This window comes from Enhydra lutris, unplaced genomic scaffold, assembly GCF_002288905.1.
Source record: "Enhydra lutris kenyoni isolate GAN:26980312 unplaced genomic scaffold, ASM228890v2 scaffoldscaffold11, whole genome shotgun sequence".
NCBI classification, from domain to species: domain Eukaryota; kingdom Metazoa; phylum Chordata; class Mammalia; order Carnivora; family Mustelidae; genus Enhydra; species Enhydra lutris.
In genome coordinates, this window is record NW_019154095.1 from 36,478,946 (window position 1) to 36,503,162 (window position 24,217).

The following is a 24,217-nucleotide window of genomic DNA, read 5'->3' on the forward strand; positions in this document are numbered from 1 at the left end:
AAATGTGCTCCCTAATCCCCATCACCTATTTAACCTGTCCACCTCCCCACCTCTCCTCTGGTAGCCATCAGTTTGTTTTCTATAGTTAAGAGTCTGCCTTTTTGTTTTCCTCTTTTCCCCCACACCCACCATGTTCACTTGTTTTGTTTCTTAAATTCCATAGATTTTTTGAAGTTTTTATGTCTATATTTGTGAGAGATATTGTTTTAATCTTTTTTTTTTCTTTTTTGAAATGGCTTGAGTTGTTTAAATAAGTCATAGTGAATGATGCAATTCATTATTCATATTTTGGGAAAGAATCTGTAATGTATTAGTTGTCTGAAAATTTTGTAGTATTTACCAATGAAGTCATCTGCACTCAGCCTTTTCATTGCAGGAAATTTCCTAATTAATAATTCAAATTCATCAGCTTTGTTGATTTTCTCAAAGAAAAAAATTTTGGTTTCATTGATTTTCTCTGTCATTTGTCTGTTTTTTATGTTATTGTTTTCTGCTATAATTCCCATTATTTCTTTCCTTCTGTTTAGAATTCTTTGTTTAGTATCTTAAGATGGAATTCTAGGTTATTAATTTGAAATATTCTTTCCTATTTTCAACATCTACTGATATCAATTTCTAAATGCTGCTTTCAATGTTTCTCATAAATTTTTGTATGTCATGTTTTTATTCCTATTCATTTTGAAGTATTTTCTAATTTCCCATGAGATTTGTTTCTTTGGTGCTATGGTTATTTAGGAGTGTGTTTTTAAATTCTCATGTTTGTACATTCCCTAATGTACTTTTATTATTGATTTTTAACTGAATTCCATGATATTCAGAGAACATAATTCATATGATTTCAGTCCTTTTCAATTTCTTTAACTGCCTTGGCCTCAGATATGCATGGAGAAGAATATGTATCTTGCTATTGTTGGATAGAATGTTTTACAGATTATGTTAGGTCTAGTTCATTTTTAGTGTTCTAATTTTGTATTTCCTTACTGATCTATTTGTTCTGTCCGTTACTGAAAGTTGACAGAAATCTGGCTTTATTTTTGTTTATTCCTTCTGCCAGTTTTTATTTTGTAGATTTTGGAGCTTTTTTCTTAGGGAAAACATTTATAACTGTAATATTTTCTTCACAGATTGATTCTTTTATCATTGTAAAAATTCTTTGGTTGTCTTTAGTAATTTTTTTTTTTAGTGCATTTTTATGGTGTTGGGATAGGCACTCCAGCTTTCTTTGTGTTATTGCTCTGGGTTTTATATTTCTTAGTGATTGTGGATCACTATGCCAGGGGTGACATCTGTGCCTCAGCCTCTCCTACCAAATTCTAAGAGGGTTTTTTTTCTCCTTTGCCCAGTGTGTACAAGTTGCTCAGTTAGTTTTTAGTGTTTTTGAGATGAAATTTTTCCATGTAGAGCCGAAGATCTGGTGTGCCCATGGAAGAGGTTGAGTTCAGAATCTTTCTATGTTGCCATCTTGAATTAGAAACTTTATCTCCATTAGCATTTTAAAGATGTTCCTCTATTGTCATATGGTTTCCACATTTTCTAAAGAAAATCTGTCAAATTGTGTCTCTTTTTTCTGAACCATCAGGATTTTCCCTGTGGGTTTTTTTTTTTTTTTTTTAACCAGTCTTCATACTATGTTTGGATGTGTGTGCTTAATTCTTCTTAATGTTTTGTGAGTTTCTTAGAACTCTGGTGTAAATACTATATTATTATATAGATTTTCTTAAAATTTCAATTTGTATTTAATTATCTCTCCATAAAATTAATTCAATATATTTATTTTTGATACTTGTGCATATTTATCTTTGTAATTAATTTTCATATATATGTATCATTGTTCTCTTTCTCAATTATTTTAATGTAGGTAGATATCTTTATCTTATTTTTTTCTTGAATGATAAAGACACATTTCTAGTTAAATTTTTTTCATTTTTTTCAATTTTTGCCTTTTTGAATGCCTGCTTTCATTCTAAAATGCTTTTTGCATGGATACTATTATTATCCATCTTTTTCTTTTGTTAAGTGTATGAAATGAGAGACTAATCACTTTAATTAAATCAGAAACTGATATGTATTAAGCTTTCGTTAGAGTTTAAATAAAGTTCAGTCTATCTAGTTCACTGTTGTTTCTACAGCATGACTCTTCAGGGTTTTCAACTGAGAGTTGTTACATTTACTGAGACTCTTTCCCTTAGCAGATACGTAACCACAACACAGAAATGGCAGAAAAATCCACACTGCTTTATGGAAGTCATCTCCTTATATTTTATTTTGTTATTTTTTAACATTTTTATTTAAAATCAATTAATTAACATATAGTGTATTAGCAGTTTCAGAGGTAGAGTTTAGTGATTCATCAGTTGCATGTAACACCCAGTGCTCATTTTATCAAGTGCCTTCCTTAGTCCCCATCACCCACTTACCCCATTCCCCCATTTCGCCATTGATCTCCCCTCCAGGAAGCCTCAGTTTGTTTCCTATAGTTAAGAATCTCTTATGGCTTAATCTCCTGTTCTTCACATGTTTAGAAGCAGGAAAAAGCTTTGAGGGGATAATAAACTATATGTTGAGACTCCTTGGATCTTCAATTTTATTACTATAGCTATAAAGATCTTTCAACTTCAGCCTATTTTTATGTCTACCATCAATGGCCTGGTTCATTAGCTAAACATATAATTTTGACTTCTCATCCATAACCAGGTTTGCAAATGACCTCCGGGATAAAATAAAGTGCTTATTTTCAGTTCAATAGAGACTGTAGGAGTTTCAGCTGAGATCCTGATGTGTCCATTGTGATCCTCTTAGGTGTGCTGTTTTTCTTCAGCACCACAATGCAGTGGTTAAATCTTTCTATCAGAGATTTTTGGGCTAATCTTTCAACTACAATAGAACTAATGGAAGTTATAATAAATAAACTGCTCTTTAAGTAGGTTAGCTTTTCTGAGAATTGAATACATCATGTACATGGATTGGATAGTGAATGTAAAAATTATGACTCCCAAGACTTTTTGGTCTGAGGAAAATATGATGAAAAATAAGATATTAATTTCATAGTTTGACTTGAAAAGACATTTATGCAAAATAGGTTCTTGATCAATAAATCAATTTTAAGTTTCTTATACATTTATAGATATCTAGACTTACTAAAAATTAGCAAAATAAACTGCATACCATGGTTAAATTTAAGATATCTTTTTGGATAGTAGACAAGAGTGCTTTCAATTTTTATGAGACTGATGAGTTACCTACTGTACTAATGAGGCACCTTGCTTTCAATTTTTAAATATTTAATTGAAATGATTTTGTGTAATCTTAAATCTAATTTTGTTTTCAACATATTATGGTCATATTTTCTATAATAAATTATGAACAATTTCAGAATTTCAAATATACTAATAAACTATTTTAAATTAATATAAGCTCAATATGGCTAACCACACATTTTTTTTTTTTCAGATTCAGAATTTGCTCCTGAAGAGTGTTATACTCATCTTAATTCTAAGGCTGATATATCTGGGAACTGTGGTTCAACTCCTTCAGGATACATACAGTGTAAAACTAAGTATGCTTTAAGAAATTTAACTGAGAAATTCTATTTATTGCTTTAAATTAGAAAATAGCACAAGATAATTAAGCTTATGAGTAGTCAGAATATTACTTGATCAAAAAGTGAGACCACAAATTATAAATGTCTTTAATATAGAATATTTATACTGCTCTTTCTCATATATTCACTTATCCCTTGTACCTTCCCACTTAGTGTTTAATTTATATTGGTACATTGAAAACATTGGTTAAGTGGACTTAACCAATTAAAACTTAAAATTCTTATTTTGCATACTGTCATTTTAATTTTACAAAAGATGAGCATCCTTACAGTGATGAAATGAAAATGCATGAATTTTTACTATCCAGTAAGTAAAGCGCTATGTTTAAAACATGGGCTCTGTAGCCATACATCTTTGTTTCAAATACTAATCCCACTGCTTACCTACTTGTGTGATAATGTGCATCATTTTTCTGATATGTAAAATATGAATATTAATTCCACTAACACAATTGGGCTAATGCCAGTGTGGAATTTAGATACTCTATTGAAAATATTTAGAGTGGGACTGACACACAGTATGCACTGTAGGAGAGTTAATTATTAAATCTTATAATTAATATATATATATTAGATCTAGAATGTTACTGTTATTATAATATTTTATTTTGATATGATTTCAAAATTGGTTTGATAGTAAAAGTTCTGTAAAACACTTCCAGTTTGCATGAATAGTACAGATTCCCCATATATCTTTATCCAGGTTTACCAATTGTTTACATTTTCTCCATTAGTTTTATTTATCCTTCTTTTTTTTTCCAACTTTCCTCTCATGTCATCAAAATGATTTTCCTAAACCATTTGAAAGAATATTGAAAACTATCCTTCCTTACCTCTAAATAAATCATGTGTCTTTCCTGAGAATAAAGATATTTTCTTACATAACTGTATTGTAGCTATAAAACATGGTTCGTATTAAAACTTCTTTAATTGTCTCAGTGAAATATTTAGACTTATTTTGCCTTTTTCAGGAACTAATCCAGTCATATATTTGCATTTAGTTATAATGTATTCTTTAAGCTTTAGTCTAGAATTTTTTTTGTTTTACTTTTTTTTCTTTTCCATGGGTCTTTTTTTTTTTTTTTTTTTTAATGCTATGGAGTAATTGTTTTAAAGATTTCCCTCAATTTGGTTTTGATGGATATTCTTCATAATTAGACTCAAATTAAGCATTTTGGCATTCTTACTACTGAAGTGATGTATGTCTTGGTGCAATTTTTAAAGGGTACATGACATTTTTTCTCAATCTTGGATATTTTAGATTAAATTATATTGAGACCATGGACATACTTTGTTCCCTTACAAACTTAGACTCACTAGGTTTAAAATCCATTGATGATTTCTAACTCCATTATTGACTCTGCTTTTAAATTAGAAATGTACTGTAGGAACTATTCCCTTCACTATATTTATTTATTTGTTTATGTATTTATTTATGTCAGTTCAGACTCAGCAATTCTTATTTTATTCAATAGTGTAGAATACATTACTGTTATTACTTATGTCGATTCTTTTTCAAATGTATCAGTTTGGCTACTGAGAGTCTCTTATTTGGCCACAGTGTTCTCATTTTCAAAAGTGTATATGACTCTTCAAGAACTTCCAAATTTTTCTAGCACAAAGTGTTCTAGGCTCCTGTTTTACCCCTACTCTGGATTCAGCTATTTATCCAAGTAGCCCATATACCTTTGAGTAGAGAATAATATTTAAAAAATAAATATTTGGACACCAGTGTGCTTATTTCCACTGTCTTTCATTACCTCTAAGCCTTCTTAGTCAACAGAGCTAGAACATACATGTAATATATGCACATACATTTATCACACAATTACATATATGTTCATGTATCTCTGTATTTAAAACATGAACTTAAAGAAATAATTTTATTTTTGATTAAACACCACAAAGTACTTATAATCTTATATACGAATAAGGAAGACTGGAGAGAAGTTAAAGTTGTAACTGATAATGAGCAACAGTCACTCATATTAGCTAGATGAGAGGGATGTTTGGTAGTTTTGTTGTTTGGGCAACATTTATATCTTGTATTTCCATATTCAAGACATAATTTATGGAACAGGTTTGTCTTTTTCTTGATCATTTATGGTCACAGAGTGACGTGGCTTAAAGTTGATATTCCCAAAACTGTTTATAATCAACAGTTGTGCATGATGATCTAGCTATAAGTGCAAGTCAGTCTATAACAGCTCTCATGTCTTGCTGTTAATACTTACACCTGAATGTCAAGAGCTGTTTTCTCTTTTCCATTTTCCTTTTTTGCCCAAAAGCAGAAAAGTTCAGGCCATAGGAAATTGCTCTAAGATATCTCTATTTTCATCATTGCTAAGATTTTGCTGATTAGGATGTTATTTTTAGAACATGTTGTATATATTTTGTTTGGTCTTTGTCTCCCTTCCCACTTTTGGTGCAGGACAATTTGTTGAATCCTCTGATATATCAGTGGGTGTGTGGCATTTGAGACCTCCAAAACTATTCATAAGCCAAATAAAAATTTTATGGTATAACATCTACTATAAACAGATGTTCACATTATCCACCGGACACAATTTTCAGGATATCCATTTCGTTAAAATACTGCATATACCTTAAAAAACATAAATAGTGATAACTCTACAAGATATAATTCATTTACTTTTGTTAATCTAACTTAAGCTCTTAAAATCTTAATTTTTTAAGTTTTTATTTAAACTCTAGTAAACATAAGTATATTAGTTTTAGGTATACAATTTAGTGATTCAACCATATATACAATACCTGATGCTCATCACAAGAGCATTCCTTAATCCCCATCACCTATTTAACCCATCTCCCTCCACCCACCTCTCCTCCGGTAACCATAGTTTGTTCTCTATAATTAAGAGTCTGTTTCTTGGTTTCTCTCTCTCTCTCTCTCTCTCTCTCCTTTCCCCTATACTCATATGCTTTGTTTCTTAATTTGCATATATGTGTGAAATCATATGGTCTTTGTCTTTTGCTGATTGACTTCTTTCACCTAGCCCAATACTCTAGCTTGATCCACATCATTGCAAATGGCAATATTTCATTCTTTCTTATGGCTTAGTAATATTTTCCATTATATACAGATATCACTTATTCTTTACCCATTCATTAGTCAGTGGATCTTGTACCATTTCCATGGTTTGGCTACTGTAGGTAATGCTGTTGACAACATAGGGGTGCAAGCATCCCTTCAAATCAGTATTTTTGTATCCTTTGGGTAAATACAAAATAGTGCAGTTGCTGGATCATAACTTAACTTTTTGAGGAACTTCCACACTGTTTTCCAGAGGCTTGTACCAGTTTGCATTCCCACCAACAGTGCAAGAGGTTCCCCTTTCTACATATCCTCACCAAAACCCATTATTTCTTGTGTAATTGACTTTAGCCATTCTGACAGATATGAGGTGACATCTCACTGTATTTCCTTGATGATCAGTGATGTGGAGCATCTTTTCACATGTTTGTTAGCCATCTATATGTCCTCTTTGGGAAAATGTTTATTCATGTCTTCTGTCCATTTCTTAACTGGTTTATTTGTTTTTTGAGTGTTGAGTTATATCAGTCCTTTATATATTTTGGATACTAACCCTTTATGGATATGTTATTTGCAAATATTTTTTTCCATTCTGCAGGTTCCCTTTTAGTTTTGTTGGTGGTTTCCTTCACTAGGCAGAAGCCTTCATAGTTTGTTTTTTGTTTTTGTTTTTGTTTTGTTTTGATTTTGTTCCCCTTGCCTCAGGAGACATATGTAGTTAGAAGTTGCTGTAGTCAGTGTCAAAGAGGTTATCGCCTATTTTCTTCTCAGGATTTTGATATTCCTGTCTCACATTTAGGTTTTTCAACCACTTTGTATTTTTGTGTATCATGTAAGAAAATGGTCCACTTTCATTTTTCTGCATATTGCTGTCCAGTTTTCCCAACACCATTCCTTAACAAAACTGTCTTTTTCCCATTGGATATTCCTTCCTGCTTTGTTGAAGATTAATTGACCATGTAGTTGTGGGTTCATTTCTGGGTTTTCTATTCTGTTTTATTGATTTATGTATGTATTTTTGTGCCAGCACCATACTGTTTTGATTACTACAGCTTCATAATATAATTTGAAGTCCATAATTGTGATGCCTCCTGCTTTTCTCTTTCAAGTTTGCTTAGGCTCTTTGGGGTCTTTTGTGATTCCATACAGATTTTAGGATTGTTTGTTCTAGTTCTGTGAAAAATGCTGATGGTATTTTGATAGAGATTGCATTGAATGTGTAGATTGCTTTGAGTAATATGGACATTTTAACAATATTTGTTCTTCCAATCCATGAGCATGGAATGACTTTCTTTGTGTCATCTTTAATTTCTTTCATCAGTGTTTATATTATAGCTTTAGAGTACAGACCTTTTGCCTCTTTGTTTAGGATTATTCCTAGGTTTATTATTATTAGGTTTATTCCTGTTATTGTTTTTGGTGCAATTTTATATGGGATTGATTCCTTAATTTCTTAATTTCTCTTTCTGCTGCTTCATTATTTTTGTATAGAAATGTGACAGATTTCTGTACCTTGATTTTGTATCATGTGATTTTACTGAATTTGTGTATTGGAACTATCAGTTTTTTGGAGTCTCAGGTCTTTTCTATACATTATCATGTCATCTGCAAATAGTTAAAATTTTATTTCTTCCTTGCTGATTTAGATGTCTTTTCTTTGTTTCTCTTTCTCTCTCTCTCTCTTTCATTTCTTTTCTGCTTCTCCTTCTTCTATGCTCTGATTGCTGTGGCTAGGCTTCCAGTACTACATGAAATAACTGTGTTGAGAGTGGACATGCCTGTTTTGTTCCCTGACTGTAGAGATGAAAAGGTCTTAGTTTTTCCCCATTGAGGATGGTATTAACTGTAGGTTTTTCATAAATGACCTTGATTATATTGAGGTATGTTCCCTCTATCCCTATTTTGTTGTGGGTTTTTATCATGAATGGATGTTGTAGTTTGTTGAATTTTTTTTTCTGCATCTATTGAAATGAGCATATGGTTCTTTTCCTTTCTTTTATTAATGTGGTGGTTTACATTGATTTTTTCACTTTCTGTAAATATTTGTGCAGAATTATGTTTTCTTTGTTCATTTCCTAGAATTTATCACTAAAGCCATGTTGCTTTGGGCTTTTCTTTGTAATTGGGGAGCACATTTACATTTTAGGCAAATTTAAAGTTCCCACTGGTGTTACTTCTCATCAGTACTTCTCAGGTCCCTCTGGCATATGAAATGCAGCCTCCCTGTCAGCTAGGGATGTGATATGAGGAGAGTTTATCACCACCCTTTATGGAACTATTATTTCCAGGATCATGCCTTTAATTTCTGTCTGATCTGTCATTAACCCTAATTGGGACCTCAATCTTGGGCTCATGGTGCTACTGATTTTACATTCTTTTCTGACCTTATTGGCTACTTTTATTCAAAGTGTTGATAGGTGGGGTTTTTTTTTTGTTTGTTTTTTGTTTTTTGTTCTCTTCACCAAATCTAGAACCACTCCTCTGACATTTAATTTAAAGGTTTTCATGGCCACCCGTGCCCTGGTAAATAACAGCATCAACTGGGAGAGGACATAGGAGCAGACTCAGCAAAAAAGATCATACCTCCCACTATTCTTGATTTTATGGCAGCTTTTCATAAATGATTTCCACTTTTTTTTTTGTTTTGATCAAATTTTATAGCCCTGAAGTGGTTGTTTTGACTAATTTGGCCAGTTTTATATTTGTTTTTGGGGTAGATGATTTAAATATATCTTCTCCCTTTCTCTTATAGCCCTCTCATGTACATTTATCAGCACAATGTTCTTGGTTTTGTGTCTAACTTATCACAAAATCTAGCACTGACCTATGATAAATACTGTCATCTAACTAGGAATAAAAAGATACTTCCTCAATCTGATAAAATTATATACATTTTGTACTTCTGCAAAATTTCCACTTAGAGTAAGTTTCTTTCAGTGTGAAGAACTTGGTTTATATTTTCTTTAGTTCAGGACTGCTGGTGATAAATTTTCTTAATTATTGTCTGAAAATGCCATGTTTCATTTTGAAAGATATTTTCTCTGCGTATAGAGTGGGAAGACAATTTGTTTCTTTTATGAATCTCCCATTCAGTAATCTTTTGGTCATTATTTTTCTTGGAAAGTCTTTCTTAAATTTTATTATTGCTCTTTTGCTTTTAATACTTTTTTATATTCTCATTACAATATCACTTTTTCTGTGTTTTATAGCATTATTTTTATGATATATCTTTCATGGTTTTATTTTAGTATTTATTATATAATGCTTTTTGAATGTGGATCTCAATGTCTTGTCTATTTGGAACCCATAATTCTGAGAGTAGGTTTTATGTTTGAACAGGGAAAAGAAAATTCAATGAGCTGGTAATTAGATTAACTCTCCCAATTTTTAAAAATGGAGTAAGTTTGGAATTGCTTATCTTTAAAAATTGAAAAAAAAAAGGAGTGATGGAATTGTTACCAAGAAAGTGATCAGGCTAACTGTGAAGTAGTTAAAAATTATTAAAATATTGTTATTTTTAACAATGCAGGCAAGGTCTTTATACTTTTTCTGTTATTTTATAATTAATTGCATGCATCTTTTTGCATGCCTTAAATGCTTTACCTAAATCTTTTTGCTTTATAAATGATATTATAATATCTTTTTGTTAAAGTCTAATGATTTCAATTATTCATAAATTTTAGGGATCTGCTGTGTGGAAAATTAATATGTCAACATAAAAATGAAGAAATAATAAAAATTCCAAATGCCACTACTATTTATGCCAATATAAATGGACACCTCTGTGTTGCTTTGGATTTTCCAGAAGGTGTTAGTGATGGTGAAAGGATGTGGGTAAAAGAAGGAACTGTTTGTGGTGCTAATAAGGTATGTGGCCTTTGTTACCAAATAAATTCCTAATATTTACTTTATTTTATTCCTAACATTTTAAACTCTATTTTCAAATATATGTTTAAAATTTTTCTCATAATTTAATTGCACATTTGATTTCAAAAATAAAAAAGAAACTTTAAAAATAAGAAAAAAATTTAAATCTTCATTCACACACAGATTATTTTTCTATAAATATTTTATTGGCTATTTCATATATTTTTTATGGAAATTATGTATATTTGTTGAATATATTGCCTGTGAAATCCTTGTTTCTATAGATTGTCTCTATAAATTTCTGTTCTATGTTCTATGTTACTCTTGGGTTCTGTCTTCTTTTATAGAGCTCCCGCTTAATATTTCTGGTAGTGCCGGAGTGGTGGTCACAAACTCTTTTAAACTTAGCCAGTCTTGGAAGATCTTTATGTCTATATCCATTTTGAATGTCAGCCTTGCTGGATAAAGTATTTTTGGCTGCATGTTCTTCTCATTTATTGCCCTGAATATGTCTTGCCAGCCCTTTCTGGCTTGCCAGGTTTCTATGGACAGGTCTGACATTATTCTGATGGACCTTCCACTGTATGTAAGGAATCTCTTCCCCCTGGCTGCCCTTAGGACTTCTTGTCTAAAATTATTCATGAATTTCACAATCACGTGTCTGGAGGTCTTTCTAGAGTCATTGATCTTGGGGGTTTCCTTTTGCCTCTAGGACACAAACACTTGTTCCATTCCCCAGACTGGGGAAATTTTTATCCAGAATTTGTTCAACTATATCTTCTAGTCTTCTTTCTTTCTCCACCCCCTCAGGGATCCCAATAATTTTGACACTGGAACGTTTCATGGCATCATTTATTTCCCTAATTCTGTTTTTGTGGCTTCTAAGCTGTTTGTTCCAGGCCTCCTCCTGATCCTTCTTATCTATCCACTGGTCTTCTAGATCACTAATTCTATCTTCTGCCTCGTTTACCCTAGCTGTTAGAGTATTTAGATTAGATTGGATCTCATTGATAGCATTTTTAACTTCTTCCACGTCAGCCCTCACTTCTACCCTTAGAGATTCTTTGTTGTCACTAATGTTTTTTCCCAATCTAGCCATTGCCTGGATAACTGTTACCTTGAATTCCCTTTCTGACATATTGTTTATGTCCATATCCAGTAGTTCTGTGGCAGAGGGCACAGTCTCTGAATTTTTCCTCTGTTGGATATTCCTTCTTCTAGTCATTTTGGTGAGAGGTGGTCAAGGGGATGTATAGCTGAATATATCAAGCACAATCCAGGCAAGGTGCACCCTGGAAATTTTCAGAGCAATTAGAAGTCACCACCAAAAAGAAAGAAAAGTGAAAAAAAGAGAGAAAGAGAAAAAGCAAAGAGAGAAAACCCAGTCAAAATGAGCTCCCAAAGTAAGATTTATATTGGATTTATTATGGAATATGTTGTATTAAAGCTCTAGTTGTAATTGCAAGTAGGCTAAAAAAATTAAGAGAACAAGAATTGTGAGAATGAATTAAAAAAAAGTTGTATCTATGAAATATACAATACTGGGAGCTTAATATATTGTTTTTCCATGATGTTGGGGTTTTATAGTTTTATGGGGACCCTGTGGTTGCTGTCCTCTCATTCTTTTGGCTTGTCTTCTGTGGGAGGGGCCTGCGGTGTTGTTCTCCCATCAATCTTGCTTGGGTTGAGTCATCCTGCAGGTTATCGAGGGACTGGGCTCTGTGGAAACTGATTTTTCAGGCTTTTGTTCTGTGGGGTTTTTTGTTTTTTGGTGGCTTTTTGTGGCTTTTCAGAGGGTCAGAGCAAAGAAAGAATTTGTCTGTACCCAGATCTCCACCTCGAAGAGAAGTCTCAGACTGTTCCTCACTTGGTGATCCAGAACACACAGACCCCCCCTCTGCAAACTCCTCTGAACAACGCAAACTCCCACAGGTGGTGCACACCCCCAGCCACCGTCCAGTGGGTCTGGGGAGCCTGCTTCTGGTGGCTGCTTTTGCGGGGACTGTTGTTTGGAGTCCAGGCCACGCCAGGTACTCCCAGCCCAGTGGTCATGCAGGTCACAGAAGGCTGTCACAGTGGGATCCCAACCAGAGATCATGCAGGGTTCTTTCTGGCACAGGCTGGGAGTGTTCAGACCCTGCGGCTGGTCATGCAAGGCTGTAATCCTAGAGACCGCAGGCTGGCGCCCACACCATGCTCTCTAAGGTGGGGGCAGGAGTCCGCCCAGCCTGAGCAGTGGTGCAAGCAGCGGGAAACCCCTGGCTCAGGGACCACAGACTTGAGGTTCTGCATGGGTGGTTCTCTCTGGCATGAGTGGTCACTGGCAGTGACCATCCTGGGAACGTGGTCTTAGGTCCCTGCCTGTGACCACCCAGTTCCACCAGTTGCCCCTTAAGATCTTTTGTTCTTTTTGAGTGCTTTTAGCCAGACTCTGGCTAATTAATGAAAGTTAATTCTGGTCCCCAATCACAGGGCACTTTTGTATTGGTGTATTACTTTCCAATGGGTCACTTCTGGTGGCTCCCTCCCCCTTCTGTTTATCCTCCAATATCAGTCCGAGTGTTCCCACTCCAATTTACCTCTCCACTGAGGTCTTTTGTCCCCACAGAGATCCAGAAGTGTATAATCTTACATCAGGCTGATTTCATGGGTGTTCAGTGTTCTGGTAGATATTCAGCTCACTTTAGGCGACCAGTTGAAATAAGGTCTCCTACTTTTCCACCATCTTGCCCCTCCTCCCCAAATTGCTTTTTTATTATAATAAATGAATTTCAATTTCTGTCTAGATTAATTTGACTTATCTTGCATTTTATTTACATTTAATCACATTATAGTGTGTATTACATAAATATTCTGCTTTCCCACCACCCTTTCAACCATGGAAAATAATTCAATTTGTTTAGACTGTATATTCCCCATATATTAACAAACAGTATATTGTCTTTTAGGATGCCCTTGTTTGCTATAAATACCAGTATATACTGTTCTCACAATATGAGTTTAGTGACTGTATTTCCTATCTTAGTTTTTAAAACACCAAGTAAAAAATACATACTACTTTTTGTGGTAGAACATGCATAGCATAAAATTTACCCCCTTAATCATTTTCAAGTGTGCAGTTCAGAAGCACAAGTCCATTCACATTGTTGTGCAACCACCATTACTATCCATCTCCAGAAAATTTTCATCATTATAAACTGAAACTCTGTAAACATTAAACTATAACTCTTCAATGAGCCCTCCCACAGCCCTGATAATCACTATTCTACTTTCTGTCTTTATAAATTTGCATATTCTAGGTACCTAATCCAAGTAGAATCATACAGTATTTATCCTTTTGAGTCTGATTTATTTCACCTGACATAATGTTTTCAAAATCATCCATTTTGTTGCTTTATCAAAATTTCATTCCTTTTTAAGTCTGAATAATATTCCATTGCATGTTTAGAGCATATATTGCTTATCCTCTTATATGTAAATGGATATTTGGTTTGTTTCATTTTTGACTGTTGTAAATAAGATTTCTACCTCTATTGGTGTACAAATCTCTGTTCAGATTTTGATTGTTTTGTTTATATTGTTTTGTTTTGATATAGACCTAAAGGAATTTCTGGATCATATGACAATTCTGTTTAATTTTTGAGGAACTCCCAAACCATTTTCCACTACTTTACATTTCTGCCACCAATGCACAAGGATTGCAATGACTACATCCTCACCAACATTTGTTCTTTTCATTTTTTTATAATAGCCATTTTAATAAGTATGAAGTAGTACTTCGTTATCATTTTTATTCTTTAATGGTTAGTGATGTTGAGCATCTCTCTATATGTATATTGGATATTTGCATATCTTCTTAGAAAAATGTTTATTCCCAATCTTTTCTCATTAAAAAAAAATTGAATTTTGAGAGTTTTAGTAGCTCTTTTTATATTCTAAATATTAATCTTAATCAAACATATGATTTGAAAATATTTTCTCCCAATCCATGGGATTCTTTTAATAGTTGATAGTGTCCTTTGATGCACAAAAGTTTTTTATTTAGATGAAATCCAATTTATCTATTTTTTTTTTCTTTTTGCCTGTGCTTTTTGTGCCATATTCAAGATATCATTGAATATCATGAAACTTTTCTCCAGTATTTTTTGAGGAGTTTTATAGTTTTAGTACTTATGTTTGGGCCTAGAATACATTTATAGTTAGTTTTATTTATGGTGTAGGGTAAAGGTCCTTGTTCATTTATTTTTTATGTGGATATCCAGTTTTTCCAGCATAACTTATTAAATAGACTTTTTTTTTTTTGCCCCATTGAATTTCTGTGGCAGCCTTACTGAAAGTCATTTGACCATATATCCAAGACTTTATGTCTGGACTCTTTATTCCTTTCCATTGGTCAATATGGCTGTCTTTGTCAGTACTACATTTTATTGATTACACAACTTTTTATTAAATTTGAATGATCTTTTTAGATATTTGTGGTCCTTTGATGCTATAATAATTTTTAGAATGAGTTTTCCTATTTCTGCAAAACATAAACAAAAACCCAAGGGATTTTATAAGGATTGCATTGAATCTGCATTTCACTTTAAGTAAGTAGTATTGACACCCTAACCATACAAGTCTTCCAATCATTGAATATGGAATACATTTCCACTTGTGTCTTCTTTAATAATTTTCATCAGAGTTTTGTAGTTTTCAGTGTATAAGTCTTCTATATCCTTGATTAAGTTTATTCCTAAGTATTTTATTCTTGTTGATATTATAAATGGAACTGATAATTTCATTCCCTTTTCAGAAAGTTTACCCTTTGTGTGTAGAAATGCATCCAATTTTTATGTCTTGATTTTGTATCCAGCAACTTTGCTGTATTTCTTTATTCGTTCTAATATTGTGTGTCTCTCTGTGTGTAGTATTTATGGTTTTCTACAAATATGATAATGTTATTTGGAAAAAGATGATTATGCTCTTTTCTTCACAACTGGGATACTTTTATTTCTTTTTATTGTTCTAGATAGAATTTCCAGTCCCAAGTTGAACAGAAGTCATGAAAACAGTCATCTTTGTTTTGTTCCAGATCTTAAAGAAAAAATTTTAACTCATCATTGAGTGTTATGTTAGCTCTCTCTCTGTCTCTCTGTCTCTCACTGTGTGTGTGTGTGTGTGTGTGTGTGTGTGTTATTCACCAATTTCATCCATCCACCTCTGGTAACCATCAGTCTGTTCTCTATAGTTGAGTCTATTTTTTCGGTTTGCCTCTTTTTTTGTTGTTGTTTCTTAAATTCCACTTATGGTGAAACCATATGGTATTGTCTTTCTCTGACTGACTTATATACTCAGCATTATACTCTCTAATCCATGTTTTTGCAAATGGCATGATTTTGTTCTTTTTATGACTAATATTCTAGTATATAAATATACCACATATTCATTATCCATTCATCCATTGATGGACATTTGGGCTCTTTCCAATATTTGGCTATTGTAAATAATGCTGCAATAAACATAGGGGACGTACATCTTTTCAAATTAGTGCTTTTGTATTCTTTGAGTAAATATCCAGTAGTGCAATTGCTGGATAATATGGTAGTTCTAGTTTTAATTTTTTGAGGAAACTCCATACTGTTTTCCATGGTGGCTCTGTTAGTTTGCATTCCCGCCACCAGTGCACAACATTCCTTTTTCTCCACATCCTCATAGATACTTGTTTCTTGAGTTTTTAAAAAAGATTTTATTTATTATTTGACAGAGAGAGAGATCACAAGTAGGCAGGGAGGCAGGTAGAGAGAGAGGGGGAAGCAGTCTACCTGCTGAGCAGAAAGCCTGATGTGGTGCTCGAGCCCATGACCCTGAGATCATGACCTGAGCCAAAGGCAGAGGCTTAACCCACTGAGTCACTCAGGTGCCCCTGTTTTTTGTGTTTTTGATTTTAGCCATTCTGACACATAGGAGGTGATATCTCATTGTGGTTTTGATTTGCATTTCTCTGATGATGCGTGATGTTGAAAATCTTTTTGTGTGCCTCTTGACCACCTGGATGTCTTCTTTGAATAAATGTTCATGTCTTCTGCAAATTCTCTAATAGGATTATTTGTTTTTGTGGTATTGAATTATATAAGTTCTTTGTATATTTCTGTACTAATCTTTTATGGATGCCATTTTTTTTCTTTTTGCATGCAGCTGTTCAGTTCTAACAGCAGTTGTTGAATATACTTTTTTCCCCATTGCATATTCTTGCATCCTTTGTTGAAGATTAATTGACCATATAATCATGGGTTTATTTCTGGGCTCTCTGTTCCATTGATCTCTGTGTCTATTTTTTTGCCAGTACCATTCTCTTTTGATCACTACAGCTTTGTGATATATTTTGAAATCTGGGATTGTGAGAGCTCCAGTTTTATTCTTGTTTTACTTCTTTTTAATGGACTGTACAGAGAATATTTAATATGAGCATTTTTTCTTTATTTACCTAGACTGTAGGAGTTAAACAGAGCATCTTTCAGATGTATTTTTTAAAAGATTTTATTTATCTATTTGAGTGCATGAGAGAGAGAGAGAGAGAGAGAGAGAGAGGAAGACCAGGAGCAGGATGGAGAAGTAGAGAGAGAAGCAGACTCCCTCTGAGAAGGGAGCCCAATGCAGGACTCAATCCCAGTATCCTGGGATCGTGACCTGAGCAGAAGGCAGATACTTAACCAACTGAGATACCAGGTACCTCTCAGATGTATTTTAAGCATCTACATTTTGTTTTGAGATATGGATTCCCATTTTTATTAAACCTGAATTACTATTAAATCACCAGTACTATTGAAGCAAACTTCTAATTTTTCCCCAGAATTAATTCTTGCATTCACACTATTGCCAGGTCAATTTGAAGTACCCTTTTAAGATGATTAAAGTACATGACTCCATCCCACTCACTCACCCTATAACTCAATTCTAGCATATTCCACTTATGTGATTTCTTTTCTTAAAAAAAAAAAAAAGGCTCTTAACTTACTTGATGATATAGCTTTTTAAAACTCTATACCCAATGTGGGCTTGAACTCAGGACCCCCAAGGTCTAGAGTCACATGATTTACCCACAGAGCCAGCCAGTGCCCCTTGATATAACTTACTGCCTTTAGTATAAAATCTCTTCTCCACCTAGAGGGCAAAGAATAAGTCTTCATCATTAGCCATATATGCTCAAAAATATTCTAATTATTGTTAAATAGAACATAATTATAATAGATAGTGTTTGTTGCATATTTATTATGGGCCCACTGTATATATAAGCTATTTCCTTTAACTCTCTCAACAATTCTAAGAGGTAAATACTGATATTAGGGGAAGCTAAAACTTAAGGAGGCTATTTATGTGCTCCAAAACACACAGCTGGCAATTAAATGAAATGTGACTAGAACCAAGGTCCATCTGCTTCCAAAGCCCTGCTGTTAACTACCACACCAATATTTCCCAAACTTGCTTGATCCTTAAGAATCACCTGAAGCTCCACTCACAAAAACAAATTCCCAGGCACCATCTCAGACCTAAGGAATCAAAATCTCCAGAGGTTATAGTTTTGCTTTTCAAGATTTCTTTGGATATTTGGGGTCTTTTATGGTTCCATACAAATTTTAGTATTATTCTAGTTCTGTGAAAAATGCTGTTGGTATTTTTCTTTAGAGAGAGAGAGAGAGAGATAGAGAATGAGCAGGGAGGAATAAAGGAAGAAGGAAAGAGAACTCTTAAGCAGGCTCCACACTCAGTGCAGAGCCTGACCTCGGGGCTCAATCTCATGACCAGAGATCATAACCTGAGCCAAAAATCAAGAGTTGGTTGCTTAGCCAGCTGAGTCACACAGGCAACCCACATTCTGTTGGTATTTTGATAGGGATTGCATTAATCTGTAGACTGCTTCAGATAGTATGGACATTTTAACTATATTTGTTTTTCCAGTTCATGACCTATAATATCTTTCTATTTGTGTAATCTTCAATTTCTTTCATCAATGTTTTATAGTTTTCAGAATACAAATCTTTAATCTTCTTGGTTAAGTTTATTCCAAGGTATTCTATTATTTCTGATGTAATTGTAAATGTATTATTTTCTTAATTTCCCTTCCTGTCACTTCATTATTTGTGTGTAGGAATGCAATGGATTTCTGTATATTAATTTTGTATCCTGTGACCTTACTGAATTCATTTATCAGTTCTGCTAGTTTTTTGGTGAATTCTTTATAGCTTTCTATATATAATATTATGTCATCTGAAGATAATAAAAGTTTTACCTCTTCCTAACTAATTTTATTTCTTTTTGTTGTCTGATTTCTGTGGCTAGGACTTCCGGTACTATGTTGAATAAAAGTAGTGAGATTGGATATTTTTGTTTTTGCTTAAGTCTTGGGGGAAAAGCTGCTAGTTTTTCCCTGTTGAGGATGATATTCGCTGAGTGTTTTTCATATATAGACTTTGTTATGTTGAGGCATGTTTCTCTAAACCTACTTTGCTGGGTTTTTTATTATGAATGGATTTTGTACTATGTCAAATGCTTTTCTACATCTATTGAAATGATCATGCGATTTTTATACTTTCTTTTATATTGACTTACATTACATTTTCACATTGACTGAGTTGTGAATATTGAGCAATTCTTGCTTCCTGGGAATAAATCCCACTTGACTGTGGTGAATGCTCTTTTCAAATATATTGTCAGATTCAGTTTGCTAACATTTTGTTGAGGAATTTTTTTGTTTGTTTGTTTATTGAAGATTTTTGCAGCTATGTTCATCAGAGATATTGACCTCTAGTTTCATTCTTTCTTCTCTCTCTCTCTTTTGTAGTGTCTTTATCTGGTTTGGTTATCAGGGTAATGCTGACCTCACAGAATGAATTTGAAAGTTTTCCTTCCTCTTCTATGCTTTTTTTTTTTTTTTTTGGAATAGTTTGAGGAGAATAAGTATTAACTTTTCTTTAAATGTTTGGTAGATGACTTCCTCTGTGAAGTCATCTAGTCCTGAACATTTTTTTTTAAGATTTTATTTATTTGACAGACAGAGATCACGAGTAGGCAGAGAGGCAGGCAGAGAGAGAGAGGGGGAAGCAGGCTCCCCACTGAGCAGAGAGCCCGATGCAGGGCTCGATCCCAGGACCCTGGGATCATGACCTGAGCTGAAGGCAGAGGCTTTAACCCACTGAGCCACCCAGGCGCCCCAGTCCTGAACATTTTTAAAAAGTTTTATTTACTTATTTGAGAGAGAGAGAAAAAAAAAAAAAAAACAAGTGGGATAGGGGCAGATGGAAAGGAAGAAGCAGACTCTCTGCTGAGCAGGGAGCCCGAAGTAGGACTCAATCCCAGGACCCTAAGATCATGACCTGAGCCAAAGGTAGGCACTTACCCAAAGGAGTAACCCAGGTGTCCCTGGTCCTGAACTTTTGTTTGTTGGAAGGGTTGTTTTTTTTTTTTTTTTTAATTACTGATTCAATTTCATTGGTTATCCATCTGTTCAAATTTTCTGTTTTTTCCTGATTCAGTTTTGGGAAATTATATGTTTCTGGGAATTTATCTATTTCTTTTATGTCATCCAATTTTTTGGCAATAATTTTTCACACTATTCTCATAAATAGTTATCTTTCCATGATGTCAGTTTTTACTTCTCTTCTTTAATTTCTGATTTCCTTTATTTGAGTCCTCATTTTTTTTTTCTGAGTCTGGATAAAATTTTATCAATTTTGTTGATATTTCCAAAGAATCAGCTCCTGGTTTCACTGATCTGTTCTATTGTTCTTTTAGTTCCCATTTCATTTTGTTTTTTCTTCTGCTCTAATCTTTGTTTTCTTCTTTCTACTGGTTTGGAGTTTTTTTGTTTTTTTTTTTTTTCTTTTTCTCTTTCTTTCTTTAGCTCTCTTAGGTGTAAGGTTAGGTTGTTCATTTGATATTTTTCTTGCTTCTACAGAAGTAGGCCTGTATTGTTACAGACTTTCCTCTTAGAGGAGCTTATCCTGCATCCCAAAGTTTTTGGACCATTGTGTTTTCATTTGTCTCTATGTGTTTTTTAATTTCCTTTTTGGTTTCTTAGTTGACCCATTCATTGTTAAGTAGCATGTTATTTAATCTCCATTTATTTGTGTTCTTTGCAGATTTTTCTTGTTGTTGATTTCTGGTTTCCTAACATTATAGTCAGAGAGATGAAAGACGAATGACATGACTTCAATCTTTTTGAATTTGTTGAGATTTTCTTTGTTCTAATACATAATATATGCTGGACAATGTTCTAATTGCACTTGAAAGGAATGTGTGTCTGCTGTTTCAGGATGGAATGTTCTGAATATATTTGTTAGATCCATCTGGTCCAATGTGCCATTGAAAGCCACTGTTTATTTTTTGATTTTCTGTTTGGATGATCTATCCATTGATTTAAGTGAAGTGTTATAGTCTCCTACTATTAGTATATTACTCTTGATTATTTCCTTGTGTTTGTTTTTAGCTGATTTATGAATTTGAATTCTTCCATGTTGGTAGCATACATACTTAGAATTGTTATATGTTCTTGTTGGATTATTCCCTTTATGATTATATTGAGTCCTTCTTTGTGTCTTATTACACCCTTTGTTTTAAAATTTTATTTTCTCTTATGTAAGTATTGTTATTATTTCTTTTCACTTCCATTGTCATAATTATTGCTTTTCTGTCTTTTCACTTTCAATCTCATGTGTTTTTGGTCTGAAATTAGTCTCTTATAGGTAGCATATAGAAAGGTCTTGCTTTCTTTTCCATCCTTTCACTCTATCTTTTAAAAAAATTATTTGTTTACTTGAGAGAGCAGACAGAGTGTTAATGAGGGAGGAGGAGAGGAAGAGAATGCTCAAGCAGACTCCTTGCTCAGAAAAGAGCCTGACATGGGGCCCTATCCCAAACCCAAGACCATGACCTGAGGCAAAATTGAGTTGGATACTCAACTTACTGAGCCACTCATCCCTGTATCTTTTGATTGGAACATTTAGTCCATTTACATTCAAAATAATTATTCATAGTTATGTACTTACTACCATTTTGTTACTTGTTTAATGGTTGTTTTTGTCATTCTCTGTTCCTTTCTTTTTGGTCTCTTCTTTCATGATTTGTTGGCTTTCTTTAGTGATATATTTTATTTTGTACACCTTTATTACTGGTTTTTGATTCATGGTTATCACATTTATATATAGCATAACCTGTATATACCAGTCTATATTAAGTTGATGATTGCTTAAGATTGAACCCATTATTTAACTCTTTTTAAATTTTAGGTATGTAGTACCATCCTTTACATCCTTTTATTTTGTGAATCCCTTGACTCATTTTAAAAATTATATTTTTAAATTTAAGTTCAATTAATTAATACATAATGCATTATTAGTTTCAGAGATAGAGGTAATTCATTAATCTTATATAATATCCAATGCTCATTACATCATGTGCCCTCCTACTTGACTCATTTTTATAGATATACTTATTTTCACTGCTTTTGTGCTTCCAACTTTTCTTATTCCTACTTGTGGTTTTTCCTTTCCACTCAAAGAGTCCCCTTTAACATTTCTTATAGAACTGGTTTAATGGCCATGAATTCCTTTAACTTTTGTTTATCTGGGAAACTCTTTATCTCTTTCTATTCTGAATGAGAGGCTTGCTAGATAGAGTGTGGTCACAGCTTTTTTTTTTTTTTTTCTTTCTTTCTTTTTTTCTTTCAGTATTTTGAATATATCATGCCACTCTCTTCTGGCCTGCAAAGTTTCTGCTGAATAATCAACTGATAGCTTTATGGAGTTTCTCTTATATATAATTGTATTCTTTTCTCTTGTTTCTTTTAAAATTCTCTTCATTACTTTTTTTCCCCCTCATTTTAATCACCATGTCTCTTGGTGTAGACCTTCTCAGATTGATTTTGTTGGGGACTTCTTGTACCTCTTGAGTATGGATTTTTGTTTTCTTCCCTAGATTCAAGAAGTTTTCTACCATTATTTCTTCAAATACATTTTCTGCCAAGTTATCTCTTTCTGGGATCCCATAATGCAAATGTGATTTCACTTTTAGGTGTTGCTGTGTTCCCTAAGTCCATTTTAATTTGTTATTATTATTTTTTCTCTTATTCACTTGATCACTTACATTACTCTTTTCTTGAGGTTGCTGATACATTCTTCTTCCTATAGTCTATTATTTATCCCATCTAATGTATTTTTAAAAATTATTTATTTATTTGAAAAGGGAGAGAAAAAGAGAGCAGAAGAGTTGAGAGGGGGGAGAGGCAGAGGTAGAGAGAGAAATAAGCTTCCCACTGAGCAGTGAGCTGGATGTGGGACTTGATACCAGGACTTTGGGAGCATGACCTGAGCTGAAGGCAGACACTTAACCAACTGAGCCACCCAGGTGCCCTCTTTAGCCCATTTTTAATTTCAGTTATTGAGTTCTTCATCTCTGATTGGTTCTTTTTTATGTTTTCTGTTTCTTTGTCAAGGGTCTCACTGATGTCCTCCACTCTTTTCAAGTCTAATAATAAGTATCTTTATGACCATTAACTTAAAATCTCTTTCAAACATATTCTCTCAATTTCATTTAGGTGTCTTGCTGTGATTTTGTCCTTTCCTTTCATTCAGGACATATTCTTCTGCCTCTGCATTTTGTCCACCTCTTTGTGTCTGTTTCTATGTTAGGAAAGGAAGTTATGTGTCCTGCTTTAGAAAACAGAGGCCTTATGAAGAAGAGGTCCTATAGTGCCCTGAAGGTGCAATGTCCCCGTTTATCAGAAACTGGTGTATCAAGGGTATCTCCTATGTTCATTGTATACACCCTACTATTATAGCTGAGCTGCTTTTGCCTTCAGTGCAGTCACCTGCCTTAGTTCTTTTTGCTTGTTACAGGCAGGGCTTGGTCCCTGTGCAGTTAGGGGGTAAATCCAGTGAGTTGGGTCAGATCAGGAGCTTCTTAGAGATGTGTTAACACCAAACTGCAGGACACTTTTCCCTGTGTTCTTCCCTGAGTAGTTTTGTGGGCAGGGCCTGCAGTCAGATGACAGACCAGATGACTATCCCTAGCACACTGCTGGGGCTGCAATGGGACTGGTATATGTGGTTATCTTCCTCTCTCCCCAGAGGAGGAAGGAGTAGGAGTCACTTTGGTGAGGCACTGGCCCCTGTTGGGATAACTTGCATACTGACATGTTTGTGGTACTACTTTGAATAGGCACTGGTCAAGGGCATACTGGAGGGGGCAAGTTTGAGGGGGATTTTAGGGGATGGTGTGAGCAAGCTTTGTGTGGGGCTGTTATGGAAGGAAACATGAGAAAAGGCCTGGCTGGAAAGAGCATGTCTACAGGAGAATGAAAGGGCAGGGTGACCTGTTAGCAAACTAGCAAACTAGTGTTGATGCTGCACTGTTTCCCACAGGTGTCTGTTTGTATAGGCTGTGGAACAGAGGCAGGAAATGGTGCCTGACAGTTCTGTTGTTCCTGGAGAAGTCTCTAAAAGATCCCCCTCCAGCTCATGCTCTGAGATTAGTAAATAAATCTCCCTATTGTATACCTCAGGTATTTTAAAAACTGCTTTCTATGCTCCATCTTCATAAGGCTGTTTGTTGTGCTATCTCTTTAAGGGCAGGGACTTAAATTTCCTCTCACCTTCCTGGTTCTCCCAGAGCCAACTCCAGTGATATTTAAACTTCCAAGTGTTAAGCCCCACTGATTA

At 34.0% G+C, this 24,217-nt stretch overlaps 1 protein-coding gene across 1 annotated transcript in view; it reads left to right on the plus strand.

Annotated features, from left to right (window-relative positions):
* LOC111144611 (ADAM metallopeptidase domain 2) overlaps positions 1-24,217 on the plus strand; it is a 147,147-nt gene that overhangs the window by 105,639 nt on the left and 17,291 nt on the right. The window contains exons 15-16 of the mRNA XM_022498995.1: positions 3,451-3,556; positions 10,340-10,523. Coding sequence (XP_022354703.1) covers positions 3,451-3,556; positions 10,340-10,523 — 290 coding nt within the window. The remainder of the gene's footprint in view (positions 1-3,450; positions 3,557-10,339; positions 10,524-24,217) is intronic.